Below are 15,081 nucleotides of genomic sequence, written 5' to 3'. Positions count from 1 at the left end.
GCGCGGCGGGCCCCTGCCGGGCCGGCGACGCTGGTGCCGAGGAGGCCGGCACCGACGTGGCCAGCCGGGGGGGGCGGAGCTGTGGGGCCGCCGGGCGGGGCACATCCCTCGCCGAGCCGCGGCTGGATGGCAGCGGCGGGCCCGGGCGCGGCGGCGGCGCACGGTAACGGCGGCTTCGCGATCAGGGAGCTGGTGTGGGGGGCGGTCGCCGGGACGGAGTGAGGAGGGGCGGTGGGGCCCAGTACGGTACCGGCGGGGCCTGGAGCAAGTTTGGGAAAGACGTGGGGGGGCATGGCTTGGGCGGGCCACCGCTGCCGGGAGCCGTGCCCCGGCCCGGTGAGGCGGCGGGCTCCTGGGCCCGGCGTGCTCCCCGTCCAGCCCACCGCGGCTGCAGCTTGCTGGGGGAGCGGCGGCATGCGGCTGCCGCTGTGGCTCCCGGGGGGTCGGCTGAGAAAGTTTTTGGGAGTCTCTACTCCGGCCGCGGCGGGAGGGTCTCAGTGCCGGGGGGTGCCCCGTTCCCCGCCGCCCCCGCGGGTCGAGCGGCGTGGGAAGGCTATCCCGGCTCTCCCCCGCGGGAACAGGCTTCGCGGGCTGCCCGGGCTCTGCGTGGCCGCGGGGGCCCACGGACCCGGTGGGGCAGGTAGCGTCCTAGTGTAATAGGGTGCGAGGACAGGGTTAATTATCCCCCCCCCCCCCACCTCTCCCGGCTAATATGTCTCACTTCGCATCGGTCAGTATTTCTCTTGTGGAAAAACCGGGCTGTCTGTCCCGCCAGGCGTCATTCACGGGGACAAGGGCTCTACCGGAGCCTGACCCGGGCTGCGGCACCGGGTGACTGCTCGGCGGGGCGGGGGTTCAGCCAGGCCTCTGCCTCGGCCCCCACCCCCACCCCCCCGGTGATTTCTCTCAAATCTCACCCAGCCCTGAGGGGCTGAACGCCATTCCCCGGCCCGCAAACTTTCCTCTTTCCTTCTGGGTAGGATGGGGAAGGAGTCGCTGTCTCCCAAACTACGCTCGTGTTCCGTCAGTGGTTTAGCTGCCTGCCTTGCCAGCTCTGGGGTTTGCCCGCTGTCATCCGTTCTGCTCTGCGGTACCCCATTGTTAATCCTGCGTGTCTCCAGCTTTTAGCTGCGTGTGCCGTGATGTGCATGATTCGCAGAAGTGTGAGTCTCTGTGCAAAGTGGGTTGTTTTTTGTGAGAGGGATGGAGGAGGAGGGGAGGGTCCCACCAGAGCAGCGCGTTCCCTGAAGGTGGGCCGCGACTGAGGGAGAAGGGGGAGCGGAACCCAAGACCTTTTGTGCCTCCACCGAGGTCACGGCTTCCAGGAGGAATTCAAAGCTCTCCACAGGGCTAACGGAGGGAGGTGGCTCATGGAGAATTTTTTGGCTGAAAATTATGCTTCCTCCCTGGAAAAGAACTTTTTTCTATTCCATGCAGTACTCTCTTGCAACTGTAAGACCAGGCAGTCAGCTTCCAGGGAAAACACTTGCAAAAAGGACTTTTCCATATTTTTTCCTCTCAGCAACGTCTAAGATGTCATTGTGTAGCAATGAGCAATTGTGCCGAGACAGGGATGAAACTGTGTGGTCTGAAAAGGCAGAGTGTCTGGCAGGGGAGGAGATGGGTTGCTGCAGGAATTGTTGTTGTGTCAATATTTGATTTTCTCTTTTCTGATAGGTTTTTGCCTTGGCATTTAAAGTTTTTTCTGTGTTTTCTCAGGCACTGCCTGGTACGGAGGTGCTCAGTGAGCACTGTGAGGTGGGGGAGGCCCCGGGAGCCTCTTGGGAGTAGGGCAGGAGCTCTTCTCGTGGCTTGGTGTGCAGCCACCCCTGGCCCCCACTCAGGGGTGTGTAAACAGCAAATTCTCATTAGTTTCTTCTTCCTGAGCTGGGAAGGCCTCACAGTTATTCCAGTCCTGAGGCTGTTGTAGAAGGAGCTGATTAGACCTGACTCTTGAATGTGCAGCTCAGAGACCTGTGTGGGACATGTTGTGCTCCAGAGAGGGCTGCCAGTGGTAATGGTGACTGGGTTCTCATCTGGCACAGCTGGGAGCTGTCATCCTGAACAGCAGCATTGTCAAAACTGATGAGTAAATGCTGCACTGGCTGTTTCTCTCCCATGCATGTTGCTAAATAGGTCATATACCCTTCTTGAGAAAAACACCTCTCTATAAACCTTCTTATGCCTCTCCCTTCTAGTGGCCACAGGCGCCTCTGAGAACCTGCAGCTGCTTTCTCTAGAAATTTCTCAAGACATTCTCTAGCTGAGTTCCTAAAACAGATGCTGTTGTCTAAAATTAGGGGTAGGTAAAGATTTCTTCCACCCTTGGCTACTGTGGTGGCAGGATATTATTTTCCCTCTTGAGCTTTTTTTTTTCCCTAGGACAACATCTTGACTGTTCCTTTTGTTCCCCTTAAATATTTGTCTAGGAGCAACCTGTTTGAATTTAGAGACTTCAGAAACATTAGGTAAACTTAACATCTCATGAAGAGTGTGTACTACTGAGAGAGAGGAGCAGAGGGGCTGTAGAGATAGAAAGCGTGTGTTTTAGAGCAAGTGGCTATGATAAGTTAGGAAGAAGCCAATGCTGGGAATATGCTCTAAATAATTAGCTTGGCACAGAGATCAGTTCAGGTGTGTCCTGATGCACCAATGATGCACCAAGTTCCTCACAGATGTTTTATAAGCATCAGGAATTTATTGCATGAGATATGGGGATGTTCTTGAGCTACAAGGTAATGAGGGTCAGGCAGTGCAGATGTAAAGAAATGTACTGGTTTTCCCTGTGTGAGTAACAAGAGAAGACCCATGGGCCACAGAAAGTTGACTGACACAAAATTATGAGAATCAGTTTTCTATCCCTTTATGCCCATTTGTTGTCCAACACCATCCCTTTTTGGAGGAAGCTGGTCCCTTTTACTGCTAGAAGAAGGACATGCAGCCAGGTATTGCAGCCTATTTTCTGAGCCCTGGACATGCTATTTGCCCTGCATGCTACTGCCCCTCTCCAAGATTTTGGTCACTTAGTCTCAGAGACCCTTTCAGGTATCCATTGGAGCAGATGTGGGCTGTGAGCGTGGACAACGAGATGGAAGAAATGGACCTGTTGCATGAGCTGCAATGATTTCTTTTCCAGGCTTTCTCAAAAGCTGTTAACTTTGTGATGACAGTGTTGCAGAAGCCGCCAGTCTGTGCCGCTTCCCATCATTGCCAAGCTGCGGAGCAGTTGTTTTGCTGTGTGTGTTTGTTGCCTCCTCGTAGGCATGTGGTGGTTGTATAAATCCTGATTTGTTTTTTATCTGCTCCTCACAGTAAGCTGTTCTCAGTAATTTTCTAGGTCTAATTGTGTCACAAAGGAAGAGGATGTCCATCAGGCCTGCTCTGGGGTTGGAAGGGGTGCCTGTCTTTTTTTTTTTTTTTAAGCAGGAAATTCTCTAACTGCAAGTTGTTATGCAGCAGCTAGTAAGCAGACAGACTGTGGCTGGTGCAATCTGCCTGAAGAGTCCCATCACCTTCCTGTGCAGATGCCTCTGTTGTCCAGGGCTTCAGCCTGTATGGGTACTCAGGACAGAAGAAACTGTTCAGTTAGGGGACAGCTAACATTTTAAGAACTTCCTATCTTCTTGTGTTTGTTTTGTTGATTTTGTTTTTCCCCGGGAGAAACTTGGGGGGTTGGTGGGTGGCATAGTTTTGCCATAGCTGTGTGTGTCTGTTTGCATAGCTGTGAGGGGAGCCCAGATCCCAGTGAGGGGAGCCTGGCAGTATCCCAGATCAGTTTGTGTGGTGGAGCGGGGCAGAGGGTGGCACCTCTGGCCCATCAGGCTCTCCTTGCAGCTGAGCACCTATCAATTTCAGAGTCTGAGTTGAACTGGTGTGTGGAGTGCTGTGAGAGGGGAAAATGTCCCTTGCAGCCATCCCCCTCTTCCCTATTTTTTTTTAAGTGGTTGTGCCAGTAGTGATTTACAGCTGAAAACCTGCCCCCTTTGGTAGATTCCTGCTGGTAGAAAAAAGATCTCACTGGCTTTCTTGAATCACAGGTGTAGGACTGGAGGGACTTCAAGAAGCCATCTAGTCTGTGCAATGAAACAGCATCTGCATCAGGTGTTTATTCTTTTTCTCAAAAGAGAAAACCAAAACAAACAGTGCTGGAGATTCTGCATCATAGATAACCGGTTTTACTATATCATCACTTTGGCACTATATACATTTGTTTCTCTGTATCCAGGCTGAATCTTGTTTACCTTTTGAGCTGATGCCACAATGTGGAAGAAGAGTTGAGCGCTTTCCCCTTTTTTGTGACTTTTAATGTATGCAGACTGTTCTGTTCCCTTCAGTGTTCTTTTTAAGACTAAACACACCCAGGTCCTTCAGTTGCTTTTTCCAGGTCATGCTTTCTACACTCTAATTTTTGTTTCTTTCCACTGGAATGCCTCTAACTTTTGCATCTGTTTTATGAAGGAGTGTACGTGAGGCCAAGTACAGTCTGGAGGTTAAAGTTTCACTTGTGTGGAGCAGAACGGAATCCCTGCTTCTGTGTCACACCTACACTGTAGCTATTAATATGTTCCAGAGTATCATTTGTCTATTTTGTAGCAGGCTTACGTTGGTACCAGGATGTCATTTGCCTACTCTGTCGCAGGCTTATGTTGCTGGCTTGGAAGTAATTTCTGAATCAATGTAATGCATGTATGCAGGTTTTTTTTCTGGCACATTGGAGTTACTATTTTGTCATGTCCATTTGATTTTTTTTTTGTTTCCCTTAGTTTACAGTTTTGTACTGATCTTTACTGAGATTGGTTTGATAGTATACTATAGGTAGGTCTAGGGTTCCTGCAGCCAGATCAAAACACTGCAATAAGATGCCATAAAATCCTGAGCTATGCTATGTTGAAGGATTTTTTTTCTTGTTAAAAAAAAAAAAGTTCTGGGTTTTGTATGGGTCAGTAGAGTTTACACTTGATCAGATGTTATCTTGCTACAAAAACTTTTAGTGGTTCTTCCATAGCTAGCCAAGCCAGCATCTTCGCTGGTTGCTTCTTGCATCCTGCCTGCTCCGGATGTCTGTGGTCACTATGCTTGGAGCTCAGTGTCCTCCTTCACGGGAGCCACGAGACCCTGTCCTTCACTTTTCTTTCTGGTTGCTCACTGCAGCTGAGCCTTCCTCCTGCAGTGATCTAGTGCAGGGACTGAAGCTGGAAAAGGGCCGAGCCTTTAAAAAACCCAGTTTTTCCTGCTAGTTTGTTCTGACCCTGCTCACTCATGGAGTCAGGCATGAGCACAGCAAGGGGGTGCTTGATGGGGATGAGGAGGGGGGGACAAGGGGCAGGCCTGCCCTTTTCAGCTGCAGTGAGCCCTTAGAATGGTTCCAACACCCTGGATTTTGTCTTGATTTCAGGCCCCTTTCTGTCTGGATGTTACTTAATGCTTTGCTATCTTTATCACTTTCTTATCTTATAGGTAACTACAAACTGATCATTTAACTTGATCAAGAATCTTTCAGAGGATTGAAGTTACTGGTCTGTAACTTCTTAAGTCTTCTCCCACCTTTTTTTTTATTTATATAAAGGTAGGTGAGGCATGATGCTTCTCCAGCCTTCTGTGGCCTTACCATATTCCTGTAAATTTTCAAAGATGGTCACTAATGCTTCAGAGATTACTTTGACTAGTTTCTTACATGCTTCCATGTGAATGCTGTTATTTTCTCCCAATCAACAGCTGTTTTGTGAACACTTGTCAAGTTGTTCTTTTCTAACCCACTCTTTACTCCCATTTCCAAATTAATTTTGCTTGTCACATTTCACTTTTTCTTCTGGAGACTGAGGAGCATTTGTACTTTCCTTTTCTGTAATTATCTTTATTTTCCTCTTCTAACGTGCCTGCTGTTCTCCAGTTTTCTTGTGACTGAAGAGTTCTTAGTAACAGCTGTGCTGATTTTTGACTAAGAGACCATCTAAGCCAGTATCCTTCTAGGAAAGAATAAAAATAGGACAAGTATATATGGCATTTTCCAACTATTCTTCCAGCCTCCAGCTCCTTGCAGATAAGGGGATTTCCTGAAACTAATGTGAGCTGTCTGACCATGAACAATCAATAGATTTGTCTTTCTAGTACTTGTCCTGTCTTTTGTTGAATCCATGTAAGATTTACCATCATTTTTGGAGAAATAGTACCACACAAGTTACCTGCTGGTGAAGAGTCACGTACGTTTGTTTTGTTTTGAAGCTGACCCTCACTGGCTTCGTGTGAGGGCTGTTAGCACTTATGTCTGAAGAGACAGTGAATAATCTACCCCTGTTCACTGTCTTTACACCACTTATGATTTTATGGACCTCTGTTATGTTGCCTGTCTTGCGTCCTAATTTGTTACATGGATGCCGTTCCGTGGCAAAGAGAAGACTTATCTGGGTAGCATCTCTGGTCAATACCTTTCTGTGAAGCCTTGGGACACTGAAGGGCAAGGACAAGGCTGCTTGGAGTCCTTGCCCGGCCCACCTAAGGGGAGATGCTGAAAGCCAGATGTCTCACGTGCATTTTCATACACCTGACAACAAACAGCCTCTCTGTTCTTTAGTGGTCTTTGAAATCAGGAAGAGTTTCAGATGTTTGTTGTGGGGATACGCACCTCTGTTAAGGTGCTGAGAGCGGGGATGGTGTGACCAAGGCCTTTCCTCTGGGATGGTGGGAGGGAGTCTTGGGCATGCTCTCAGAGCTGCTCTCCCCTGCTCTTTTCAGAGATCAGCCAGCCCGGCTGAGACCACTTAGCGATGACAAAACAAAAGCTTCTGCTTGATGGAACACTCTCCTTGTTTCTGGTCGTGGCCTGTGAAGCTCAGCAGCTCCTGAGGAGTCATGTTGCTGCCAGTTCTGGTCCTCTGTGTGAGAAGGAGGCAGAATCCTGGGGAAATATTTTCAGCAGCGAGCGGCTGGATGCCTGGATCTGTTCCCTCATCGGTTCATTCATAGTGGGGCTGAGTGGCGTCTTCCCCTTGCTGGTGATCCCATTTGAGACAGGTGCCGCTCTGCGGTCAGAAGGTAAGCCTGCTACCTGCATTAGCCTTTCTGAAATTGAAAGTCCTGGGTTGTGACTCAACAGCACAGTGATGAACTGGACCTTGTCACAGAAATATTGTCCTTTGCAGTAGACGGTCCATTTCTGGTGCTTTAGTCCATACCTGGCAATTTGATAGGAAGCCCTTGAACAAATGCAAGCCCTGGACAGAGCCTGTACAAAAAGTATTTTGCTTTGCACCCTGCTTGCTCCAGGACCCTCCCACACACTGCTGACCCAGACAAGTGGTTCAAGGGTTTTTTCTTGTAGCATTCCAGCTATAAGCTGGAGCTCTCTCTTTTGAAAGCTTGCTTTGCAGATGCTTCCAATTTAGGTCTCTTTGTGCAAAATCTCGGCTGGAGATGTTTTGGCTCCTGGATGACTTGTGATCAGGTTTTTTGTGTTTTTTTTTTTCTTTGTTTTGTTGTGGTGTTTTTTTTTGTAGCTGGATCACACCGTTTGAAGCAGTTGTTGAGTTTTGCAATTGGTGGGCTACTGGGGAATGTGTTTCTGCACTTGCTTCCTGAAGCCTGGGCCTACACATGCAGTGCAACAACAGGTATGAAAGCCTTATGTGCCTAGAAGCAGTCCGTGCTATGCCTACTGCTACTTTTTTTGAGACTGTTCCATCTCAAAAACACAAGACCAGCCAGGCTGGGTCAGCCCCAAAACTGGTCTAGGTTGGTATTCTCTTTCAAATAATGTGTTTGAAAATACCTAGGGAAGGATATAAGAACAATAAAAACATATGTAATACTTGATCTTTGTACTCTGCAGACCTCCAAAGGTTTTGAGATTGGAGGCTTCCTGAGTTGGCCTTGGTTTCTTCGTTTAGTAACTTGCAATGGATTTCTCATCTATCAACTTTTCCTATCTTGCCTTGGGCTCCTGTAGATCTCTGTTGATTTTCCTTTGTCCTTTCTGTAATGAAAGGGAATGCTTCTTTAACCTAATGGAAAGTTATGAACGTGTGTGTGGTCTGGTACATGAACATGTGCGCCATCTCAGGTTGGGATTCTGTCCGAGCAGATGCATCTTGTCTACAAATCTGTCCCTCTAACAAGTGTTACTCCTAGAGCCTCTTTCTTGGGACTAACTGGGGCTCCTCTGCTGGGTACTTCGATCTATGGGAGCTCAGAAGTATTGCCCTCAATCTTTGCTCAAGGAGAAGTCATGGAAAATTGTCCATAGAGCCATGACTAAGATGCAGCAGGGGAAGAAAAAAAGAAATCCAGGTGACAGAAACCCATGTTCGTCAGTGAACTAAACACTGTTTGGGTGTTTATGTCCTTCGCCCTCAGATAGCCAGGGTTGTTTAACCCTGTAGTGATTGTATCTCTCTGCTTCAGCAAACTGATAGCATAGAAGGCAACTGCTGCTGCATCCCACCTGTTGAGGAACCAAGAAATCATTTCCCCACTGAAAATGTGAGAGGGGAAAAAGATGCCCTGGGTTTCCCAGGCTTCCTTGCACCTACATCCTGGCATTTCAAATCTGCTGGGCCTTTGGTCCTCTTCTTGCTTGTGGCTCTGGCGCTGCCAGTGCAACCTCCTGTCCTTTTTTCCCCTTTCTACAGTGGTTCCCAAATGACTCTGTCTTCCTGCTCTAGCTTGTTTGCTTCTGCCAGACTGTCCTGAAGCATAAAGGTTCCCTTGACCCATGTAAGCCCGGTTACAGAGTTGTTCTGTTCTTCCACTGTAATGCAAGCTCCATTTCTGCAGCAAGGCTGAATGGATGAATATCTCACAAGCTTGGCTGTAACTGAAAAGAAAGTTTATAGCTTTGGGCTTAATAACTAACCCAGGTGTGGCAGAAAGGGGAAGGTGAGTCTGTAGCTCCACTAATGGCAGAATTCATGTCAGGGCTTGCTGCTCAGTGGATACAGCTGCAGGATTTTTGTTGATGTAATCTTCGCTTGCCTCTGGAGCTCAAGGAAATTCCCAGTGTTGTCAGGAAATATTCTGGATTGCCCTATTGAAGCAAAAGGGTGGGGGCTCTCACCCTGAGTGTCCTGAGATCAGGATAGCTGTTAGATCAAGAATGAGCAAGTTAAGCTAATTTGCTGTAAGATATGTTTGCTCCTTATTCCTCACAGGAGGTGTTTCCATTGTCTGTTGTTTCTTGGTTTTTGTCTTGGAACTGCTGATTAAACTCTCTGGGGTGGGGTGGGTTCACATGTGGGAAACACCGTGTACTTGACAGGGACATGAAGTTTTCTCCCTTTTCCCTCAGGAGAAGGGCAGAGCTTTCAGCAACAGAAGCTTCTGGGTCTCTGGGTGATCATTGGTTTCCTGACCTTCCTGGTGCTAGAGAAGATCTTCCTAGAGAAAGAAGAGGAGGAGTGCCCTGGTGTGGTAAGTTAGCAGCCAGAGGGGAGGGAGTGCTGTTATGTTTGGAGCGCTGTACTAAACACCTCATCTGCCCTATCTGACAGGCTCAGCAAATGATCCTGAAGCTGTGAGTAGCTTGTCAATGCCCTTTGGGAACTCTTTGCCACTTGTTTCACACTGGGCTCTAGAAGAAGGTGTTTCATATCCAGGCTTTGGTTTTGTCGTTTTAGCTGAAATTTCTCACCTCTGAGCTGGTTTTGTTCTTGATGTGGTATGTATTTAAGAGAGCCCCCCTTTTACGGGGACTGGGAGCTGGAGTCCTCTGCAGTTGAGACTCTTGCTCAGGTACGCTTTTAGGGACGACAGCTTGATGATGCATGTTCCACTGACCCATTGTGACTCACTCCCCATCTGGGTTCTCAGCCATGACAAAGACCAGCCATTTCTGGAAGGTGTTCCTCACTGCCCACTCTTCTTGGGTATGGCCTGACCAGGCATTTGTCTGGGCACCTTTGTGTGGTAGAAGGGGTTTATGGTTGGCCAGGTAATGGTTCAGAGAAGAGTCGCCCACCTGCAAAGGGCCTCGTAGACAGAGGTATCAGAAGGTAATTCTAAGGTAGGGGAGAGCAGGTAGACCTCAGACATCTGCACAACTCCTAGCAGCAACTCCTATAGACTGTTCAGTCCTTGCTATGCCATGACTTTTGAGACGCGAAACTGCAGGTCAGGCACTGCATAAGAGCAAGTAGGTGTTTCTTTGACTTAACATGAGACTTTAAAGTCTGAAAGGAACTTAATCTTGTCACTGACAGAGTGTAGTCTGAGATGAACATTTTGTTGTTTGGAAGCTGACAATCCCAGCTATAGAGTAATTCTCTAGAGTTAGTTATTCTAAGGCACAGGAGAGAGCAAGACTTTTGGTTTTTCCCTGATTCCCTGCCCAGATGGAGCTGTATATTTCTGGGCAGCAGCTGCCAGCAGGCTCGGTCCCTCATCTTTCCAGTGAAACCTGGCTCATGCCAAGGGGATGTGACTCCAATTCCTCCTCTCTTTCCACTTTCCTTTTCTTGGTGATTGGGGAAGTCTTTGTTCTTGTCTCACAGTGCAGATGTCACAAAATGCTCTCTAACATCTGTCTCATTTCTGGCAGTTGTTATTAGGCTGGGGTACCAAAGTTGCTGATTTGCATTGTAAAGACAAAAGGATTAAGGGTAAAGATTGGATTTCTGACCCTGATTCATGCTCATTCATCACTGACAAAAAGGCAATGACAATTGTTTTCCCCTCTTTTAGGGCTGTGATTCCAAAGCACTGGCTGGAAAGATTCCCAATGGAAGCGGCTACCCCCTTTCAAAGGTGACAGGCCAATCCCAAAGAGCAGGAACAGGTTCAACTCAGTGTAATGGCTCCTCTCTCCAGTCTTGCCCAACAGACAACAGAATCAAGGTGGGAGACCCACAAACTGACCTTTCCTAGATGCTTCGCATCTTATGTTTTTGGGGCACATATTTTAAAATTCAGTCAGGAGGGTGAGTTGTCTGTGGAAAGAACTGTGCCTGAATGGGGAACTCTGTATTTGAGTGAGTTGTGCTTAACTTGGGTCTCTCAAAGTGTCTGTATAAGTTACAGTGGGGAGGAAATAGCAGACTCAGAAAAATCTTGCACAGCTTATGCAGAAGAGGCAAAGTCATTATTGTGAAGGCATAAGTCTGATGTGCTTTTTGGCTGAATCCTGAGACCAAAGTACTTTTACATTTTATTACTCTACATCTTATAGCCATTATATCTTTATTTGCTTAAATTTTTGTGCCATGTTCTCTGGTGCCTCCGTTGTATCCATTGTGAGCTGCACATTTCATTCTAAGGCACTTTTTGGACAGTTGAAGCTATCCATTGTAAAACTTAAAAAAGTTCAGTTTCTCAGGTCAGCAGTTTATCTGCTGCCAAAAAGGGCCTCTTGTCCACTTCTGCCTCCAAACCGGTAATTCCCATTGCTTCCTTTGCACTGGACTTCATCTGACCCCACAGGAAGCCTATTCTAGGAGCTACACAGGCAAAAAATGATCTTTTTCTTCCCCCACCCCCATAGGTTCATTTCTCTCCTAACTTACCTTCTTGAATCAGCCTGGCATGTAGACAGGTAGCCTGTAGTGCTGGGATAAGGTAGATCAGCAAGCTTATAGGATAGGAGGTGGAGGAGGGAAAAACAGTACTGTACCATTGGGCAGTAGCCAGCCTTTAGATTGGATTTGCTTTCAGTTTTATGTTACTATCCTTGCAATGTGAAAACCCCTGTTTGGGTGAACATTACAAGCAAGAGAGTAAATTACTGCTTTGGTGAAGGAGGACCTCTAATTCGAGTCTCAAAGGCCATGGAAAAGTGCAAGATTCTAGGAGAGTAACTATGAACAGGAAGTGTGTTTGCCTGAACTAGCCCAAACCTGGGTATATGGTCAGTCGGAGGCTCTTCAGTCTTTCTATTTTAAATCTGTTTTGCTATTACTTTATAGGTCTTATTACACAATGTGAAAGATATGCTGAGGTCATTGGGTATTTTTGATATTCATGTAATCTGGACAGAACACTGCATAAACTGCAAGGTGCCACGCTGATGTTTCTAAAGGTGATAGTGGTGAAGAAACCAATATTACTGGGTTATGAAACATTGTGCTATTATTTTAGAAAGGTTTATATAAGGAACTATGGACTTAGAGGGTGGTCGAGCTGCCATTGATTTCAAGTAGAAATGCAACACTGACAGGGGACACAGTTGTTCAGGGCCTGATGTAAAAAATAATAATGTAATTCATGCTAATTGATATGATCTTATGGAAGATAAATTCTCATCAACCAGCCATTTTCCCCCGCCTTTTATTCAGTCATGAGATTGTTTGATAAAGGTAGTGACACTGGCAAATGTATATAAAACATAACTTTCTCCCACATTCTAACAAAACTAGTACTGCGCAAAATCAAGTTTGCTAATATTAGCTGTATTAAAAATCAGTTATTATAAACAGGGTGGATTAATGCAGCCCCCCTCAAATCTGTTCACTGGTGGTTTATGATTTTTCTAAGTGATTATTTATAACAGTGTATCTTCACATATGCAGATACTACATTACTTAGATTGTGACTGCATGAGGTCAGTGTAACCAAGTAACTTCATCAAAAAAGCTGAAGTTTTAACATGTTTTGATACATGCAAATATTACAGAATATATTAAAGAATGCAGATCATATTTACAAGATAGAGACAGTTTCTAGGAGGTCAATGCCTTGGAAAAAGGTAGAGAATCACAGTAGGAAATTGTTTGAACATATTCTTCCATTTTGATGCTACAGCCTGGAGGATGGATGAGTAGGAAATAGTATGTAAGAGAAGAGGCAAGCGTTCCTCTTTCTATGTAACAATAATGAAACAGTTACCTGACTTTTCCCAGCAGTGTTATTCACCATATCCAAAATACTATTGATAATTTGTAAAAGGGTCAGGAAAGTGTTGAAATAATTATTTTGAGGTTTGCAGTACGTGATAAAAGGTTATTTTCTGTAGATCTGACAGATTAGGGGTGACTTAAAGTATACAAATACCCATGTAAAAGGCATGACTAAATTTTAATAGTTAAAGCTATACCAAACAGTAGCCAACTAGAATGACGACTACGTAACTGAGGGTAACTTGCTGGTGGACCAAAATACCTTAGAGGCATAGTAGATTCTTTGTCACTCATGAGCTTTAAGCAGTGATTTAAGCCCATTGTTTCTACAAAGTACACTGTAGCGTAAGAAACAATGGGCTTCCTGCAGAAATTGAATGAGATTCTTCCAGTTGTGTTACGTAGAAGGTCTAGATAACCATGGAGAGCCCTTCTAGCTTTAAAATCCTAACATGCCTGTTCAGTCTTATAGACTGTTGTCAATACGTGTGAAGTAGAAACTAATGAGTTAATGTGTGTAGTTTGAACTATCTACCTTCTGAGCATATAATCTTGTGTATTTTAATAGTCTTTTTGGTAGGAGGGAAATTACCAAAACTACCAAAATATTCCTATGTTGTTAGCCTGTTTCCTTAGATAACGACACAAGTTGTTACCATCTGTCTGTCCATCTCTTCTGCCCTTCATTTTCAAGACCTTTTGAACCCATAATTAATTTTACTCAAGTTCAGGAGAGAAGTCTTGAGGGTAATCAAATTTCTGCAAGTTCTATAAAAACCAGCACGGTGGTAGAGGAGGAGTGCAAATTAATGCCCTATTGAAAAACTCTGGCAGAACTTAGATGCTGCATGCTGCTTGGCAGGTCCACCTGGCTGGCAGATCAGCAGGTAAGTCTCACTGCCCCTGCCTGGTGGGGAAGTAGCTGTCATGCAGTGCAGGGTGGGGAAGGGGCATGCAGGGAAACAGTTTTGGCTGGAAGTGAGCAAAGTAGGTGCTTGCAAAGAAAGCAAGCCATAGCAAGCCAGACTCTGATTCTATTATTCACTCAGTAACACCCCCACCCCGCCTTTTCTTCTTTTTTCTTCTATCTTCCTCCTTCTTCTATCTTCCTCCTTCTTCTATCTTCCTCCTTCTTCTATCTTCCTCCTTCTTCTATCTTCCTCCTTCTTCTATCTTCCTCCTTCTTCTATCTTCCTCCTTCTTCTATCTTTCTCCTTCTTCTATCTTTCTCCTTCTTCTTCTTTCTCCTTCTTCTTCTTTCTCCTTCTTTCTTCTTTCTCCTTCTTTCTTCTTTCTCCTTCTTTCTTCTTTCTCCTTCTTCTTTCTTCTTTCTTCTTCTTCTTTCTTCTTCTTCCTTCTTCTTCTTTCTTCTTCTTCCTTCTTCTTCTTTCTTCTTCTTCTTTCTTCTTCTTCCTTCTTCTTCTTTCTTCTTCCTTCTTCTTCTTTCTTCTTCCTTCTTCTTCCTTCTTCTTCCTTCTTCTTCCTTCTTCTTCCTTCTTCTTCCTTCTTCTTCTTTCTTCTTCCTTCTTCTTCCTTCTTCTTCTTCCTTCTTCTTCTTCCTTCTTCTTCTTCCTTCTTCTTCTTTCTTCTTCTTCTTTCTTCTTCTTCTTCCTTCTTCTTCTTTCTTCTTCTTTCTTCTTCTTTCTTCTTCTTTCTTCTTCTTTCTTCTTCTTTCTTCTTCTTTCTTCTTCTTTCTTCTTCCTTCTTCTTCCTTCTTCTTCTTCTTTCTTCTTCCTTCTTCTTCTTTCTTCTTCTTCTTTCTTCTTCTTTCTTCTTCTTTCTTCTTCTTTCTTCTTCTTCTTCCTTCTTCTTCTTTCTTCTTTCTTCTATCTTCCTCCTTCTTCTATCTTCCTCCTTCTTCTATCTTCCTCCTTCTTCTTCTTTCTCCTTCTTTCTTCTTTCTCCTTCTTCTTTCTTCTTCTTTCTTCTTCTTCTTTCTTCTTCTTCTTTCTTCTTTCTTCTTCTTTCTTCTTCTTCTTTCTTCTTCTTTCTTCTTCTTCTTTCTTCTTCCTTCTTCTTCTTCTTTCTTCTTCCTTCTTCTTCTTTCTTCTTCCTTCTTCTTCTTTCTTCTTCCTTCTTCTTCTTTCTTCTTCCTTCTTCTTCTTTCTTCTTCCTTCTTCTTCTTTCTTCTTCTTTCTTCTTTCTTCTTCTTCCTTCTTCTTCTTTCTTCTTCTTCTTCTTCTTCTTTCTTCTTCTTCTTTCTTCTTCTTCTTTCTTCTTCTTTCTTCTTCTTCTTTCTTCTTCTTCTTTCTTCTTTCTTCTT

At 45.4% G+C, this 15,081-nt stretch overlaps 1 protein-coding gene across 3 annotated transcripts in view; it reads left to right on the top strand.

Moving 5' to 3' along the window:
- The first annotated feature begins 56 nt into the window (after positions 1 to 56).
- The window catches only part of SLC39A13 (solute carrier family 39 member 13), a 22,161-nt gene continuing 7,136 nt past the window's right edge, over positions 57 to 15,081 (top strand). For 2 of the 3 annotated variants that reach the window (XM_075105396.1, XM_075105393.1), the window contains exons 1-5: positions 57 to 163; positions 6,733 to 7,032; positions 7,494 to 7,607; positions 9,281 to 9,402; positions 10,672 to 10,824. In XM_075105396.1, the coding sequence (XP_074961497.1) occupies positions 6,765 to 7,032; positions 7,494 to 7,607; positions 9,281 to 9,402; positions 10,672 to 10,824 (657 nt within the window). In that variant the 5' untranslated portion in view covers positions 57 to 163; positions 6,733 to 6,764. Of the gene's footprint in view, positions 164 to 5,457; positions 5,567 to 6,732; positions 7,033 to 7,493; positions 7,608 to 9,280; positions 9,403 to 10,671; positions 10,825 to 15,081 lie in introns of all 3 variants that reach the window. The other variant, XM_075105395.1, reaches the window with a different exon arrangement.

This window comes from Phalacrocorax aristotelis, chromosome 10 (assembly GCF_949628215.1).
Source record: "Phalacrocorax aristotelis chromosome 10, bGulAri2.1, whole genome shotgun sequence".
NCBI lineage: Eukaryota > Metazoa > Chordata > Aves > Suliformes > Phalacrocoracidae > Phalacrocorax > Phalacrocorax aristotelis.
This window is presented reverse-complemented; position numbering and strand designations above follow the sequence as displayed.